The 17,572-nt window shown below is 44.6% G+C and overlaps 2 protein-coding genes across 3 annotated transcripts in view; one reads left to right on the plus strand and one right to left on the minus strand.

Annotated features, from left to right (window-relative positions):
• Nucleotides 1-120: 120 nt before the first annotated feature.
• LOC141982657 (tubulin beta-1 chain-like) lies at nucleotides 121-3,336 on the plus strand. The gene is made up of 4 exons (XM_074944938.1): nucleotides 121-262; nucleotides 1,172-1,280; nucleotides 1,567-1,677; nucleotides 2,066-3,336. Exons 1-4 carry the CDS (start codon nucleotides 206-208, stop codon nucleotides 3,124-3,126), a joined length of 1,338 nt encoding a protein of 445 aa, XP_074801039.1. The 5' UTR covers nucleotides 121-205; the 3' UTR covers nucleotides 3,127-3,336.
• BPHL (biphenyl hydrolase like) overlaps nucleotides 2,065-17,572 on the minus strand; it is a 27,289-nt gene continuing 11,781 nt past the window's right edge. For both annotated transcript variants that reach the window (XM_074944939.1, XM_074944940.1), the window contains exons 4-7: nucleotides 12,284-12,437; nucleotides 10,745-10,876; nucleotides 7,681-7,804; nucleotides 2,065-3,826 (exon numbers count right to left, since the gene is read on the minus strand). In XM_074944939.1, the coding sequence (XP_074801040.1) occupies nucleotides 3,739-3,826; nucleotides 7,681-7,804; nucleotides 10,745-10,876; nucleotides 12,284-12,437 (498 nt within the window). In that variant the 3' untranslated portion in view covers nucleotides 2,065-3,738. The remainder of the gene's footprint in view (nucleotides 3,827-7,680; nucleotides 7,805-10,744; nucleotides 10,877-12,283; nucleotides 12,438-17,572) is intronic.

Below are 17,572 nucleotides of genomic sequence, written 5' to 3' on the forward strand. Positions count from 1 at the left end.
ACCCGCTTGAGAAGGGCTGCGGGGAGCGGGCCTGTGACGGGAGGGGGCGGAGCTCCGTGGCGCGAGGGGCGGGGCCAGCAGCCCCCCCCTATAAAAGGAGGAGTTGGGGGGGCCGCGCGGCTCACAGCTCTCAGCTGCAAGTGCATGAGAGAGCCAGGGAGCAGCCGGAGGCAGAGAGTGTTTGTGGCCGTGTGACTCGGGCGCCATGCGTGAGATCGTGCACATCCAGGCTGGCCAGTGCGGGAACCAGATCGGAGCCAAGGTAAAGAGCGGGGCCCGGTCGGGGGCCCCGCTTGTTGTGTCCCTCGCCCTGGGGCTGGCAGGGGGCGGCTCAGTGGGGTGCGCACGCGGGGGCTGGACAGATGCTGTTGCGGTGTCCAAGCGAGGTCGCTAAGTGGGGGTGGTGCTGGAGGTTTGGGAACAACTCCATGTTTACCTAAAATAATCTTCAGCTGACCCCTTTGAATCAGTGCATCAGAGCACCTGTTTCAGCTCCCCGTTGAGTCGCCACTTCTACTCCATAAAAGATAATGGCACTAAAGGGAAGATTGGGCATTGTCTCGGCCGGGCGTGGGGAAGCGTATTACGACAGCCTGATTGCCGTGCTCTGAATGCACAATGGCGCTCAGTTCCTTGCTGATGCAGCAGACAACTCCCTGTAGGCTCCGGATGCCTCGCCCCCTTACACGGGGAGGTAGCTGTGCTTGGAGCAGCGTCAGAGATGCTTCAAGGGTGTCACATCTGTGTAGGTTCTTTCCTGTAGTATCTAACTGGGTTCCTAATGTGGGAAATTTCCTTTCTAGTGTCTAGCAACGTAAATCACTTTGAAGACTGCAACTGATTAGAGATACTGTAATTCTTAAAGCCTATGGTAGCATTTCTGAAAATGATACATTAACCTAATTGTAACAAGCATTTGCTTACTGCCTGATGCTGCAGTTTCCTGCTCTTCCTTCTTAATCATAATTGCAGCTCTACCAATTCTTAACTGCTTCAGGGGCAGGGGGGTAAACCCCTTGTCTGTGTTTGTCTCATCAAGGTGCAGTTATTGGTTAGGGGCCTCGGCAGGGGCTAGGTCCATGGAACTGGAACAGACATGTTGGCAGCATGTTGGATCACCCCTGACAGCCTAATGCAATTACTAAGTGCCCTTTTCAAAACCCTATTTCAGTTCTGGGAGGTCATCAGTGATGAGCATGGCATCGACCCCACTGGCAGCTACCATGGTGACAGTGACTTGCAGCTAGAAAGGATCAACGTTTATTACAATGAAGCTGCTGGTAATTATACACCACTTATTTCTTCAGACCTTCATAATTTTACTAAGTAAGCCAAAATAAGTCAGGTGTATCGATGTACAGTTCATTATTGTTGGGACACTACTGTAAAGGAATTTGCTATTGACCCTTTGTTAAAGGACACTGAGTCTTTCCAAGATGGCTCTACTTAATACTCTTTCCCTTCTGTCACTGCAGCAGTCTTTCCAGTGAGCTGTGTTGAGCCTGCTCAGAGCAAAGCAGCTTGCTGACTGCAAGTCAGTTATACTGGTTTTTGTTCCTTTTACAGGTAACAAGTATGTACCCCGTGCAATCCTTGTTGATTTGGAGCCTGGTACAATGGACTCTGTCAGATCTGGACCATTTGGCCAAATCTTCAGACCTGACAACTTTGTCTTTGGTATGTAACATTATGTATAGCTGCAGCTGCAGTAGTCTTTGGCTCCTGTGTTGAGACAATGAATCTGAAACATCCCTGTAGAGCTGCTGATATTAATGTCTCTTACTGCATACATTCAGTGTGCCCTCTGTTTTTGGGTTGTTTGCATGAAACTTAAATGGAATAATTTAGCTTTTAACTTGTGGACTTGTAAAGTCCAAATACAAATGGAATCACAGTATACACAATAGTCCATTAATTGTAGTAAATCGATATAGCTTGGTAAAACTATTCCCCTTTGTCCATAAATTAGGATTTAATAGCATTTGTGCCTTGTACACCATATCCTAAACAGAGTATGTGAAACTAAACTGGTGACTAAATCAGCATATTCCATTCCACCTTCCAGGTCAGAGTGGTGCTGGAAACAACTGGGCAAAAGGCCACTACACAGAGGGAGCTGAGCTAGTGGACTCTGTCCTGGATGTGGTAAGGAAGGAATCAGAAAGCTGTGACTGTCTACAGGGTTTCCAGCTGACCCATTCTCTAGGTGGTGGCACAGGGTCTGGAATGGGAACTCTCCTCATCAGCAAAATTAGGGAGGAGTACCCGGACCGTATCATGAACACCTTCAGTGTAATGCCATCTCCGAAAGTGTCAGACACTGTGGTTGAACCCTACAATGCCACCCTTTCTGTCCACCAGTTGGTGGAAAATACAGATGAAACCTACTGTATTGACAATGAAGCCTTGTATGACATTTGCTTCCGCACGCTGAAACTCACAACCCCTACCTATGGGGACCTCAACCACCTGGTCTCCATCACTATGAGCGGTGTGACGACCTGCCTCCGATTTCCCGGACAGCTGAATGCTGATCTCCGCAAGCTGGCAGTCAATATGGTGCCTTTCCCCCGTCTGCACTTCTTCATGCCAGGGTTTGCCCCGCTAACTAGCCGTGGCAGCCAGCAGTACCGGGCTCTGACGGTGCCAGAGCTAACGCAGCAGATGTTTGATTCTAAGAACATGATGGCAGCCTGTGATCCCCGCCATGGCCGCTACCTGACTGTGGCAGCAATATTCCGTGGCCGAATGTCCATGAAGGAGGTGGATGAGCAGATGCTCAATGTCCAGAACAAAAACAGCAGCTACTTTGTTGAATGGATCCCCAATAATGTCAAGACGGCTGTCTGTGACATTCCCCCCCGTGGCCTCAAAATGTCTGCCACTTTCATTGGGAACAGCACAGCCATTCAGGAGCTGTTCAAGAGAATCTCTGAGCAGTTCACGGCCATGTTCCGGCGTAAGGCTTTCTTGCACTGGTACACTGGTGAGGGCATGGATGAGATGGAGTTCACTGAAGCAGAGAGCAACATGAATGACCTGGTATCAGAATATCAGCAATACCAAGATGCCACTGCTGATGAGCAAGGGGAATTTGAAGAGGAAGGAGAGGAGGATGAGGCTTAAGGCAGTTAGTACCAGAGGAACTCTACCAGGCATGTGGTCAGAATGAACTCTGATAATGGTGATAAAGCATGTTCTTCTTGGCCGTGTACTTGATTATCCTCTGTCGGCATTATGTAACCTTAACAAAGTTCTCTATGTAATAACTGTAAAGTCAAGTTTATTGACGGCTTTGATCTTAACTTTAAGACACATAAAGGCATGTGTTCAAAATGTCTCCTGGTTTGTTTGTTTAAAATAAGTCTCCACTTCTCATCCAGCATCTCTCTTTATATATAGTCTTGTTAACTGCACATTCAGTGCTTCCTGATATGGAGTTAAGTACTTGCTAGATAACAATCTTGATCCAGTCAGACATATTTAATGCTGCTTCACTAGTTACTTTTTTACAGACAGATTCATCTCTGCCATGCACTACTTTTTTACCAAGCAAGATATAGTAAGGATCTTAAAGGTAGATTAAGTGGTATAAATGCAAACAATTTCCTTTTACAGTTTCTTATAATGGAGAATCAAACGGCCAATAAGTCAGCGACATGACTGGGATGGCCACAGAGGGAGAATATAATAATTAAATATACTAAGATAACCTTACATACTTAATTTTTTTTAACTCTATTGTAGGAAATCTTCTACTAATCTGTTGAATTCTTCTGCAAAGCGTAAATGTAGATTATGCTTTCCTTCTGGCATCAGAAACAACCTAAAAAAAGATAGTCATGTAAATGCTAAACATATACTTGCATATAAAACACATAGGGCCACTGTATGACCGTGGTAACCAAGTGCAAAATTTGAAGCAACTCCTATGGTTTTTTCTTTTTAAACACTCTAGATTTCCTTTGGTGTAAAGTCAGAATCTGGCTCCTCCATTTAATAATTAGCTGAGTTATTCTTAAAATTGAAACCTTGACAGTCTATAGCTAGTGCCTACAAATCTAAATGCCATCTCTGGGGAAGACAAATTGGTGTTGGATCAGGGAAAAATGTGTTAGATGAGCTGTAATTGTGAATCTCTGGGAAATTTTCTCTTTAAGTCAGCTACTTGCCAGAAGCCAGATACTTGGTTTCCACTAGCGTAGTGGTTCTCAAACTTTTGTACTAGTGACCCCTTTCACATAGGAAGCCCCTGAGTGTGATGACCCCCCCCCCTCCACCCCCTTATAAACTAAAAACCCTTTAAAATATATTTAACACCATTATAAATGCTGGAGGCAAAGTGGGGGTTGGGGTGGAGGTTGACAGATTGTGCCCCCCCAAGGTAATAACCTTCTGACCCCCAGTTTGCAAATGCCTGCACTAGCGGGTTTAGAGAGTTAACATTCCAGAGGTAGCATGAGATGTTAAACATCTCACTAATGTCTCCTATGAGGCAACACTGGAATAGAATCTACAGTACTTGCCTTCAGGGAAAAGAGCAGGGTGATGGTCATGAGTTGAAGTGATCCTCTGAAAAAGGGGAGGGAGTAGCAATGCTGGAGTGGATGGAGGAGACTTGTGGTGAGGGCAGTGTGACACTAAGTGTGCCAGCTAAGTAACTAATGGGTTGGGCTGGGTATTAAGTTTTGCTAATGGAGCAAACCTGTATGAATTCTGAATGAACAGGGAAGCCTGTAAAGTAAACTCTAATTTTCATTTTGACAGAGGTTAAACCAGCTAACTAAACAGAATTTACCTGTTTTGTCTTCATAAAAATGGCTTCTGTTTTCCTAATCCTACTCTACTGCTAGTGTGCACTGTGTGTTGGAAATAGTAATAAAATGGAGCTCTAGCTGACAGACTAGTCACAGCTAGGAAGAGAATGAACAGCTGTATTCCACATGCTAAGAGGATGCATTGCCACAGTTTCTAGATGAGGTGAGCACTGCTTCAAGATTTTGGGTAAAGGGGTTGAGAGTAACATCTCTGGACATATTTGTATTCTGTACCGTTTATTATTCCAAAAACACTGATGCACTTGAGCAAAATAGTTGACTGTCACTTCATGTTTATTATGAGACCAGTGTCCAGTAGTAAAATCTCAGTAAATGTGTAGATAGAGCAGCTATGACCTTAGCATTCAGTGCTAACTGGGCTTCCTGCTCCAGCTGTAGTATTTCAGTGCTTTGTTAGCTCTGCTGAAGGGGACAGCGATTAGATATCATGGCACAAGGAGTGCAGGGGCAGTAATTCAGATGGGTGGAAGTGGTCTTAATTACATGGTTTCACTTTTAGATTAACAGATTCCAAGGTGAGAAGGCACCATGGTATATAGCTCAGAGGCCACAGACCTTCCCTAAAATTAATTTCTAGAGCATATATCCTTTTTATTTAATAAAAATTAAAAAAAATCCAGTACTGATTTAAAAATTGCTAGTGATAAAGAACCCACCATAACCCCTGGAACACTATTCCAGTGGTTAACTACCTTCATTGTTAAAAATTTACACCTTTATTTCCAGTCTAAATTTGTCTAGTTTAAACATCCAGCCACTGGATCATGCTACACCTTTCTCTGCTAGATTGCACAGCCCACTTAGACTGTAATGAAGTCACCCCTCAACCTTCTCTTTGAGCTCCCTGAGTCTATTTATCTTAAACAATTTCACTACAAGAGATGTTTTCTAATCCTTTAATCATTCTTGTGGCTCTTCTCTGAACTCTCTCCAATTTATCAACATCCTTCTTGAACTAAGGGCACTAGAACTGGACGTGGTATTCAAGCAGCAGTTGCACCAGTGTCAAACACAGAAGTAAATAATCTCTCTACTCCTATTCACGATTCTTCTATTCATGCATCCAAGGATAGCATTAGTCCTTCTGGCCTTGGTGTTACACTGTGAGCTCATTATCAGCTGATTATCTGCCCCCACTCCCAACTCTTTCAAAGTGACTGCTTCCCAGGATAGAGTCCCCATCTTGTAAGTATGACCTGCCTTCTTTGTTCCTAGATGCAGTTCCAGGTTTACAATGGTGCCAGAGATCAGACACCCTCCCCCATGAGCCCCAACCACCTCCACCCCCACCCAGATGAACCCCACCTCCCCTGCACCCAGACCCCTGACTGCACCCCTCCACCCCCTTTCCCCCAGCGGCTGAGCGCTAACTACTTTCACTTGGTCTCCCTTGCAGACTCCCATTACCCCTGCACCTGGAACCTCCCTCTGCATCCAGATCCCCCACTGAGCTGCCTGCACCCAGACTGCCCCACACAGAACCCTCTTACTCCTATCTGGATCCCCCACACTTGGATCCTGCTGCCAGGTTGAGCCTCCCTGCCCACATCTGGTGTGCCTGGTGCAAAAGGGGCAGGGCCCCAGGGAGTTTCTGTGGCAGACATGGCCCTTGTGCTGTGTCAGGGTCAGGTTCAGCCTCACTGCCAAGTCCCGGTCCCAGGGGGGTGGGGGAGGCTGCAGGGTATTCTCTCATCTTGGTGGCCAGTGCTTCTCCCCTGCCATGATGGAGCTTCCATGTTTGTTTATTGTTAAAAGAAAAAACTGCAGAATTTTGAAATATTATGCACAGAATTTGATTCAGAATTCCCTCAGGAATATGTGGTGCTGTAATGGTGGGACTGTGAAGGGGGTGCTGGACAATAGGTGATCTGTGAGTGAGGGAGCTGGGCAGGGGGTATGGTGTGCAGGGTGCTGTGCAGTTGTGGTGGGAGGTCAGCGGGAGGGGTCTCTGGGCAGGGAGTGCTGGGCATAGCAGGTCTAGGGGCATTGGGCATAGGGATCTGTAGGGGAGGTCTGGGCGAGGGGGCGCTGGGCATAGGGATCTGTGGGGGAAGTCTCTTGGTGAGGGGATGCTGGGCATAAGGGCAGGGCGCTGGGCAGGGGGCAGTGCGGAAGGGGCATGCTGGCAGCACAGGGCTGGGCGGGCCAGGGTGTGTCTAGCAATTTTGGGTTTGTAAACATTGCCCTTGTGCTTGGCTGAGAGGGACCACTCCCGCTGTGCTGCACCTAATTGCCCCCAACTGGCCCCTCGCTCTGCTGACTGCCCCCCCATCACATGCCCTATTTCTCCAATGGGGGCCCACAAATATATTTGGGGCCGGGCCCATAACAAGTTAATCTGGCCCTGCCTAGATATGCACCTTTACATTTGGCCACATTAAAATAGGTACTGTTTGCACCCACACTGCTCTAATCAGTGACCCGTCCTCTTCATTATTTACCACTCCCCAAATCCTTGTCACCTGCAAACTTTATCAGTAGTGATTTTGTTCTCTTCCAGGTTATTGATAAAAATGTTCATAGCATAGGGGCAAGAACCAATCCCTGTGGGATGCACTAGAAATGCATCTGCTCAATGATGATTCCCCATTCTCAGACATTTTGAGGCTATCAGTTAGCCAGCTTTTAATCCTTTTGACGGCTCACTCCTTTTTAAAACAGTACTATAATGTAAAAAGGATAGTCTGCGCTGCTCTCAATGTACCATTCTGGCGATGCTTACAAACAACTCCATCCGTGTCTGAGAAATTCTGCCTAAAGATTTTCCATTTCCATATTGTGTGTTCACTTCTTCCCTTCGCAAAAGGTGCTTCAAAACTGTGCAGCTGAAGGCATGACTCACCGTGATCCTTTGATGTGCGTATGAAGGTAGTCCGCGTGAAACTGTGGTACCAAAGGGTCTTTTCCACCATGTATTATAAATGTTGGACACTTTATGTGAGGCAGTAAATGTTGACAAATGTTACCTGAAAAACATAGGTTAAGGTTATGCTCTTTATTTTAAAATATGAAAGTTTAAAACTGAAAAAATTGTTAGAAACTAGGGATTTCTATTGTAGCTGTGATCACTAGTACCCATTGGCATGTACAATGTAGTCACCCTGCCACAGAGGGATAATAAGCAAGTGCCAAACGTACGCTGCCTAGCATCAGTACACAAACCTCTTTCACCAAAGATGAAATACATAATATATTTCTACTTCTGTGTGATGAGCTGTTTACTAATGAACCATCACTACATAGCAAAGCCAGTGCATGAAATATTTGTGGCACCCACTTTTCTAAACATTCTAACTGCACATAACTAGACAATGCATGGATTGCTTGGCTATAATTCATCTCTTCCGTCTCTGAGGTCTATGCCATCTCATGTTTATGCTACTGTTGGTTATTCTAGGTTATCAAGCTGCAGGTTACCTGACAATTTTTTTAAACCTACGGTATAAAAATTAAGTATATAAATATACAGTAATATCTGCTCATAATGGACATTTCTCTTTGTAATAGGTGTCCACCTAATCTAGAATTAACCAAACCAATCAAAGGTTTTTTTTCTGTTCTTTCATTTAATGTAAACCTGAAAATAATGTGCATTCTGCTTCCCTTTTCCACACATCTCCATTATACTGCCACACAGCAATACAGTTTATGCACTCTTTTTGGCTAGCTTTCCATTCTTGGCTTTGACTCCTGCTTTCATGAGTGAGTTTGTGGGTAAATCAAGGAGGGGAGAAACTTTCATTTGATATTCCAGACATTCTCAAACCATTTTTGCTTTCAATTTACAAGGCTTTCCTCACAGATATCGGCAGCCTTAGAACCCAGTTCAAGTGTATATATTCATGCTGTCCCAGCTCTCAAGTCACTCGTTGCTAGTTTTAAATAATGATGCCTCCATCTCACCCATTACCTTACTTTTTTTCCATTATTGCCCAGTAATCATTTTCACTTGGTACTTTTCATCCAAGGATCTTAAAGCACCTTTTCAATGTTGTTTAAGCTTCAGAACAGCAAGTACAGAAAGGTGAAGTCGCTTGCCCAAGGTTAGAGAGTCAAGAAATAGACACAACCGTCCTCTGCTTTAATCACCAGATTGTACTTCCTCCCTTAGCACAGTTGGTACACTTTGCAGGAACATTCTTCAATTTTGCAGCTTTAAGCCACTCATGCAGCATCTCCTTAAAAGTCACCATCCTCAGTGAGTTTATAATTTATTTTTTAGAGTTTCTTGCGCCATCAGCTTTCCTGCCTATTCATGGCAAATAGTCTTGAGAAATTTTAAGCAACAGGCTGTGTTTGAGCACAAGTTTTTGCTATTCTACTTAAATCATGTTCATGCATGATTAATTCCAGTTTGAATGAAAGCAAATCTAGTGTTCTTATTTGTCCCTTTTCTTGATTTCATCCACTGGTACCTTGATGCATGACTGGCTCTCAGTACAAAAGTAGCTAACTGCCTTTCACAGATGACCTAGTGTACACTGGATCAGATCGTGCAAGATGCTGATGGCTGAGTGCTGCCAACTATTGCTGACTGCAGAGGGAGATGAGAATGCTCAGCACCTTCCAGTGCTGGGTCCAGTTACAGCACCTGGGCAAGTCCGCTAGTTGTTAAATGTTTCCAGGTGGTCTTTTTCCAGGGAGACTTATTTTCACAGGTGCTGAAAATTGTGGCCACTAAAGGTTGTGACTACTGCTTGCAGATGGCTGTCAGCCAAGGTTTCACTGCATATATACCCCAGACTTATACTTACCCCTATCTAAGGGGGTGCTATTTTTTAAAAAAAATGACAAAAGAACTGGAATACAACTTGTTAAGATGCCTCCCTACTGGGAGAAATTATGGTACCAGCTGACTGGCATCTTTCTTACAAGTCTGTCTCTGGATTTGAAGAAGTAAAATGTAAGGAAACACTTTCCTTGCAGTCATTTGATGCCTACTGTCTATTCAGAACCATTGTCAGATATTTACTATTTTGGTTTTAAGGACTAAAGGAACATGCACATAAGGGAATCTTGGGCTCTTTGCCTTGTGTGCACCATATGTACTGTATATATTGTTTGCATTCAGCAATTTAAAAGCAAATTTGCTATGAATTAAAACAGAAAATTGCTGTTTAGCAATTAGGGTCAATCTTATTTGCAAAGTCTATAGGAAGAGTTTATTCCCAAAGATTTTTAAGAGTCAAGCTTAAAAATAACATAGTTGTTCCTGAATTGTAACTGACTTATTTTAGATGCTTTATCTTTGGCTGCATTATTTTAAATATGCTTTGTTAAATCTGAACCACAAATCTTTGAAAACCAACCTTCCCTCCCTTGCTTTCAATACCTGCTGCTACCTGTAGAAACCATAAAACGAATGCTCTTTTGGGCTATGTCATATCTCTCAAGTGGAAAATATTCCCTCATTGAAAGAGAATTGAAAAGGAACCTGAGAAGAAACTCTCCAACTACATCTATTTAAAAATGATATTTTTAGTAACTTGGGGGGGAGGGATAGCTCAGTGGTTTGAGCATTGGCCTGCTAAACCCAGGGTTGTGAACTCAATCCTTGAGGGGGCCATTTAGGGATCTGGGGCAAAAATTGGGGATTGGTCCTGCTTTGAGCAGGGGGTTGGACTAGATGACCTCCTGAGGTCCCTTCCAACCCTGAGATTCTATGATTCTAGGCTTGTGGCAAAGCAAAGGCAGAGAAAAGTGTCAGCTAATGACTTCCAAAAGCTCTTTCCTCCTGTTCATCACTTAGATTCTGTGAAGTGTCTGCTGTATTCATGAGCGCGAGTCCGCTGGTTCATAACACTGTGCAGTGTGTGCATCTCGTTCTTCCTCTGCTGGCTGCTAAGAGCAATGTTGAGAGATTTTTAGCTGCAACTTTTCTACTGCTGCAGTTGCAGGAATCTTACCATCTGGCTTGTCAGCAAACTGAGAGATTCCATCCACCCAGGCCTCACAAGTTTTTGCAAAATATTCATGTCCATACACTTCTTCCATTGGTTTCCTGATCTTTTCACTCCATTTTGAAACATCTCGGATAGCTATGTAAAATGGCATTGAATACATTAGACCCTTTTCAATAAACAAATAGCATTCACATAAATACTTGAGTGTGCATTTTAAGAGCCAATTACAAATGTACATTTCAGATGCAAAATTCTGTCAAAGGTTTTTTTTTTAAAAAACAATCCATGGAAGGGGGAAAAATAACAAATTAATTTCAATGTCTGTATCAGAGTCCTTTCTGAGTTCAAGTTGCAAATTGTTGCTACCGTGTTTGCAAGGGGTGGACAAATATGCTCTCTGCCTGCAGTGGGAGGGAAGGAGGAGGGAGGTGTGCTTGCAGGATGAGACCCCAAAGCATGTACAGTCCTTTTGGTGGGGTGAGGGAGAAGAATGTTTATCTGGAATCAAAGTTCAAATCATAACTATTTTTATAGAAAATGGGTAGGGTATAAATGCCCTGCTCTAGGACAGCTTTCTGCTCTGGCCTCTGGATGGAAGCTGGCACCTGGGTTATTCACTAGTGTTCAATGTCAGGAAGTCTTTACTAAGGCATTCCAGTATGCTGACATCATAGTACATTTGCCACATTCTTAGAGGAAACCAGGATCTGCCTACTCAGTGGAGTCCTGCTGACTCACTGCATGTTACTCAAAGCTGTACAAATAATCTGGAATTCTACTTTACTCACCTGTTTGCCAGGTTTAAAAATTTTGTATCTCTCCAGCTGACAATAATGCCCATAAAGCAAATGTCCCCAAGAGTGATAACTACCATACAGCATCAAATTTGGATACAAAAGCAAATTACAAATAATTTTCAATAAATAGCAATATGCAATTTCTAGAAGAAATAATTTTCCCAGACATTTCTCAGGTCACTGAAATCAGATTTTTTTTCTGCGTGCTAAGTTTCTTTCTTTAGGTTTTTCAGCTTTTGTTTTGCTGGAAAAGTTGCAGTTAGCCAGAAATCCAGGGTCTCTCTACTTTATAAAGCTTTTTTTTTTTTTTTGTCAATAGAGCAAAGAATTTCAAGGGAATTAAAGTGGAAAAGGAAACATGGGTGATTCATTTTTTCCTGCACACAAATGAATTTTATTTGTCATTATTTTCTGATTGTGTATTCTGACCTCAGGAGGGGAAAAGTTCTTTCATTATATGCTAGAATACTAGATATTACACACTTTTTAAAAGTTTTGCTCTCGTTCCTAAGGAACGTTTTTCCTTCTTTTTTATTGCACCTATGATGGTTTGGGGGAGGAGGGTTTGTGTCACTAAGATTTTTAATCTATTCCTGTATTTACTAAAATAGGGAATTCTGTGATGTGTTATTTCCTTTAAATTGTTATATGTTTGTAATTATTTTAAAGGATCAATACAAAGATACAAGAAGAGACTAAGTTATTTGCCATCAGACATGTCTCCATTCACGCAATTAATACTTACCATTGTAAAGCTTCAGATCCTCTTGAGTAACAATGGCGTTTGCTCCCCAAACAACTAACTTATGGATAAGGGTTGGATATTTTGCAGCTGCTATGAGAGCTGTAATCCCACCATCACTCCATCCCAGCAAAGAGAACTTCTTAAACTTCAATGCCTTGATTGGTGTGACAAAATCACAGTAAAAATCACTGGCCTTCACTACTAAACAGTTGTATCTACCTGCAGTCAACTGTTTCTTGAAAATGAATAACTTCAACCAAAATCTCAAATTAAGTTAAATTACGATTAACACACACAACTAAAATGGAAATACAGACTCCTTTGCTGAATGGTGGAAGACTTAAGGACAAGTTCAAATATCTAGAAATTATATTTCCCCCCACTATGGTTTGGGCTATTTAATGGAGTAAAGGCTAATTACATTGACAGTAGATTTTACATTAAAACGGGCAGCAATTGAAAAAACCCTATTTAAAGTAAAAGTGAGTGTGACGCTGCTAGAGATTCTTGGATTGCCTTCCTGTAGATTTGAAGAATCTGTATGGCAGTAGGTGACTGCATCTTAGATGAGACTGCCCTGGTCTACACTAGGATTTTACATTGGTAAAGTAAGTCTCTCAGGTGTGAAAAATACACATGCCTGAGAGATGTAACTGTACCGCACTAAACCCCAGTTTAGACAGCAGTAGACAGAGGGAAGAACAATTTAGCTACCGCTTCTCGGGGAGGTGGATTACCAATACCAGTGGGTGAACCCCTTCTGTTGGCATAGGTAGTGTCTAGACTGTAGCACAGGGATCGGCAACCTTTCAGAAGTGGTGTGCCAAGACTTCATTTATTCACTCTAATTTAAGGTTTCGCGTGCCGGTAATATATTTTAACATTTTTAGAAGGTCTCTCTCTCTAAGTCTATATTATATAACTAAACTATTGTTGTATGTAAAGTAAACAAGGTTTTTAAAATGTTTAAGAAGCTTCATTTAAAATTAAATTAAAATGCAGATCTTATCAGTTTAGTGCAGTGGTTCTTAATCTGGGGCACGCACCCCGTAGGGGTGCGAGATGCCCTTTCTGGGGGTGCAAAACTTGAGAGATTTTTTTAGAAGGTAAATCATACAAAACACAAATTAAGCACAGGCACATAAGTACAACTACTTTGTTTCATCAAACCTATGTATTTCTTAACATTATACATTTTTTAACTATTACTGTAATATACAAAGTTTGTAAGTTTTCAAGTTTTTAAGCTAATTGTAGTGTAATTTTTGATAAGGGCTGCAGAGTGTTGAGCCCCGGCCAGGAGCAGAGCCCTGGGTTGGCTGCTGGTACCCCAAGCCAGCAGGAGGGCCCGAGCAGGGCTGGAGGCCCGGACCCCAGCTGGCAGGGGGCTGGGCAGCTGGAACCCCAGACCAGCAGTGAGGTGAGCGGGGCCGGCAGCTGGTATCCCAGGCCTGCAGCAGGCTGAGCGAGGCAGATGGCCGGGACCCCGGTTGACAAGGGGCTGGTGGCTGGTACCCCAGACTGTCAGCTCACCCGCTGCCGATCTGGGGTTCCGCCGGCCCCGCTCAGCCCGCTGCCGGCCGGGGGTTCCGTTCACTCAGGCCAGCAGCGGGCTGAGTGGGGCTGGCGGCCAAGACCCTAGCTGGCAAGGGGCCGGCGGCCAGACCTCCAGACCGTCAGCAGGCTGAGTGGGGCCAGCAGACAGAACCCCAGACCGGTGGCGGGCTGAGCGGTTCAGCCTGCTGCCGGTCTGGGATTCTGTCCACCGGTTCTTGCCATCCGGGGTCCTGGCCGCCAGCCCCGCTCAGCCCGCTGCTGGCCTGGGGTTCTGTTCACCCAGGCAGGCAGCGGGCTGAGCAGGGTCAGCAGTGGGGACCCTGGCTGGCAGCAGCGTGCCAGTAAAAATTGGCTCACATGCCACCTTTGGCACGCGTGCCGCAGGTTGCCGACCCCTGCTGTAGCATTTTAAGTATAGACAAGCCCTGAGAAGCAGTTACTAAAGAGTCTTAGAAAAAATAAAGGTTAATAAAACCTGGAAAACAAGAGCTGGTTTGCTGACACTTGTTAAATATCTGTTGTGGGTTTTAGAGAGTGTACGTGTGTGAGAGCTACCTAAACTGGCTGAACTTTTTAAAAGCATCCACTAATTTAGAGTGCTTCAAATTTTGAGTGTCCAACTTGAAACAGCTAGGGCCTGATTTTATGAGGTTCTGAGCGCTCAGAATATCAGCTAGAGTCAATGTAAGTAGCTGTGGGTGCATTTCACCACTCAAAACTAGGCTTAGAGGGTCCAAGTTTTTAAAAGTAACCACTAAATTTGTTCCTGCAATTGCGTGCACCCAAAATCTGAGTACTTCAATATCTAAGCCAGGGGTCGGCAACCTATGGCATGCGTGCCAAAGACAGCACGTGAGCCGATTTTTAATGCCATGCTGCTGCCTGCCGGGTCCCAGCCGCCGGCCCCGCTCAGCCTGCTGTCGAACTCAGGCCGGCAGTGGGCTGAGCGGGGCCGGCAGCCAAGACCCCAGCAGGCAGCCATGTGCCATTCAAAATCCTGCCTGCCCCAGCCCGCTCTTCTCCGCCCGCCGTGGGGACAGGGTGAAGAAGCTTGGTCCGCAGCTGCTGCTGCAGGGCTGGCAAGCTTCTCCCCTCCCACATCTCTTCCCCCAGCATGCTGGGTTCCTGCCCCTCCTCCTCTCCCTCCCTGCCTCCAATCAGCTGATGGCCCTTGTGCGGGAGGGGGAGAAGCAGAGCTGCAGTGCGCTTGCTCCGGGTAGGAGGTGGAGAAGAGGTGGGGAAGGGGGCTGGGAGCATCCCCACAACCCTAGCCCACACCCCCAGCCCTCTGCCCTGACCCCTGCATCCCCCCAGGACCCCAGCCCCCCCCATGCCCTGACTCTTTCCCCCCCCCACATTCCCAACCCCACCCTGAGCACCAAACAGGAGCTCCTGCACCCCCCAACCCCATTCCCACCTGCATCCTCCCACCAAATGGGAGCTGCCCAGGTAAGCACTCCACACCCAAACCTCCTGCCCCAACCCTGAGCCCCCTCCCTCATTCTAGCTCCTGGCCAGACCCTGCACCCCAATCCTCAGCCTGCTCCTTTACCCCCAGCCCTGTGCTCAGTGCACTCCCATCCTCAGCTCAGTGCAGAGAGAGAGGAAGAGAATGGGCTAGAACCAGGGAGAAGGTAGGTACCCACTCTATGTGGGCAGGGCCGGGATCCCAGACCGGCAGAGGGCTGAGTGGCAGCAGGCTGAGCCGCTTAGCCCACTGCTGGTCTGGGGTCCCAGCCGTTAGCCCCGATCAGCTCACTGCCGGTCTGGGGTTCTGGCTGCTGCCCCTTGCCAGCCGGGGTCCCGGCCACAGGCCCCGCTGAGCCAGCTGCCAGCCGAGGTGAATGGAACCCCAGGCTGGCAGCGGGCTGAGCAGGCCTGCGGCATAAGATCAGCATTTTAATTTAATTTTAAATGAAGCTTCTTAAACATTTTGAAAACCTTGTTTACTTTACATATGACAATAGTTTAGTTATATAATATATAACCTATAGAGGGACACCTTCTAAAAAATGTTAAAATGTATTACTGACATGCAAAACCTTAAATTAAATTAAAGTGAATAAATGAAGACTCGGCACACCACTTCTGAAAGGTTCCCGACCCCTGATCTAAGCAATTTGGTACAAATCCACCTTTTTTTGTGCTTAGAGGCATGGTTTTGGCATGTTAAATGTGAAGCTGGATTGAAGCCACTTAGAAAACATGATCTGAAATTTGAACTGTTCTTGGTTATAACCGTATACTTTAAATACTGCTTCATGATGAGTTTCAATTAAAAATGTTTATGTTGAAATGATTGCCTTCCCCTAAGGAAGCAAGATTGTAGCCCACAAAGACCTTACTTTATCCTATGTACTACTTCCCCCTAGAACTTGGCAGATTCTAGGTCACATTCTCTGCTGCACCAAGATCCACTAACAGCAGGAAGAGAGTAGTGGGGACAACCAGGGAGCCAGTTACGGCTTCCTATTTCTATGGGCTATCTTGTGCTGGCTCCGGTCCTGTAGTATGACAGCATTTCACTTGAAATTACCTCCGTCCAGGGCCCCATACGTAGTGTGGCCATGTACTGTCTGACACAATTGCAGATTGTTTTTAAGTTGCTGTATAAAATAAGCTTTCATTTGAGTCAAATGTAAATCAACACAAGTGATGTCTGCCTGAGTCTGCAGTCAGCCTGAAACAATAATTCAGAGACACGTGAACTGATCCCTTTTGGCTCAATGGGATGTTAAAATGGAAGTATCAGAAGGTTTTAAATATCAATATTAACTATCTCATTGCTGAAAATTTTAGAAGCAATGCTAACGTGCTTATTGGTCATTGCTGGATGTAGTGGTAGGCATCGGAGCAGGGTGCAGTGAAGCAGGCTTAAAATGTTCTTTTCCCATATTAAATTCCGCTAGTAGTTATAAAGAGGTTTTTATTTCAAAAAGGGATTTAATTCAGATGGTAGATGGTGACACCTGTCTTGCACTGTTATCTTGTTCTTCAGAATCTCAGCTTTCATTTTATTAAGAAAAGCTTATAGCAGTGAGTTGGGAAGAAAATTTCAAAATATATGAACCAAGTCTAACAGACACAGATGCTAGCTAACAAAGCTATTCCTGCAAAACCCCCAGGCTGGCCACAACTACGCTGGCAGAAGAGTGCTTCTGTTGGCACAGCTAATGTCATTTGGGGAGATAGTGTAGCTATGCCAGCAGAACTCTGTTGGCATACACTGCATCTCCACAAGGGGGCTTGTCAGAATAGCTAAACCACTATGTGGCAAAGGATTCGTAGTGTAGTCAATACAAGTCTGTAGAAAGCCAATAGGTCTGAGGGCTTGTCCGCACAGGCAAGTTATACTGGTATAAGCTAAGATGAGAATTTAAACTGATATACCTTATGATTCCCCATGTGGACACACTTATTCTGGAAATCCTAATCTTCATTACTAGGGCTGAGTCTTTAGCTACTGTGCTATCATACAGTATTTGTGAGAATGTATAAACAAGTTAATCCATGCTTCATAAGTAGGCTTGGCAGAATTTGTTTGTTTTTTTTAAATAATTTCAATGGATAATGTTTGTTTTAAGCATTTTTTAATTTTTATCAACTTAAATTTTCAGTTGTGGGAAATTATGCGAGGGGGGTGTCAGACAATTATTTAATGACAGTGGTTGTTGATATTCAAAAAGATAAAGCTTTACAGCCATTAAAAAACAAATTGTCAACATCACATGT

This window comes from Natator depressus, chromosome 2 (genome assembly GCF_965152275.1).
Source record: "Natator depressus isolate rNatDep1 chromosome 2, rNatDep2.hap1, whole genome shotgun sequence".
NCBI classification, from domain to species: domain Eukaryota; kingdom Metazoa; phylum Chordata; order Testudines; family Cheloniidae; genus Natator; species Natator depressus.

Bases quoted from the DNA above. Each gene is read 5' to 3' on its own strand.
- LOC141982657 (XM_074944938.1), top strand. From the start codon at position 206: ATGCGTGAGATCGTGCACATCCAGGCTGGCCAGTGCGGGAACCAGATC. The intron at 1,281-1,566 runs GTAATTATACAC...TTCCTTTTACAG, and splicing joins TTATTACAATGAAGCTGCTG to GTAACAAGTATGTACCCCGT. The intron at 1,678-2,065 runs GTATGTAACATT...TCCACCTTCCAG, and splicing joins ACCTGACAACTTTGTCTTTG to GTCAGAGTGGTGCTGGAAAC.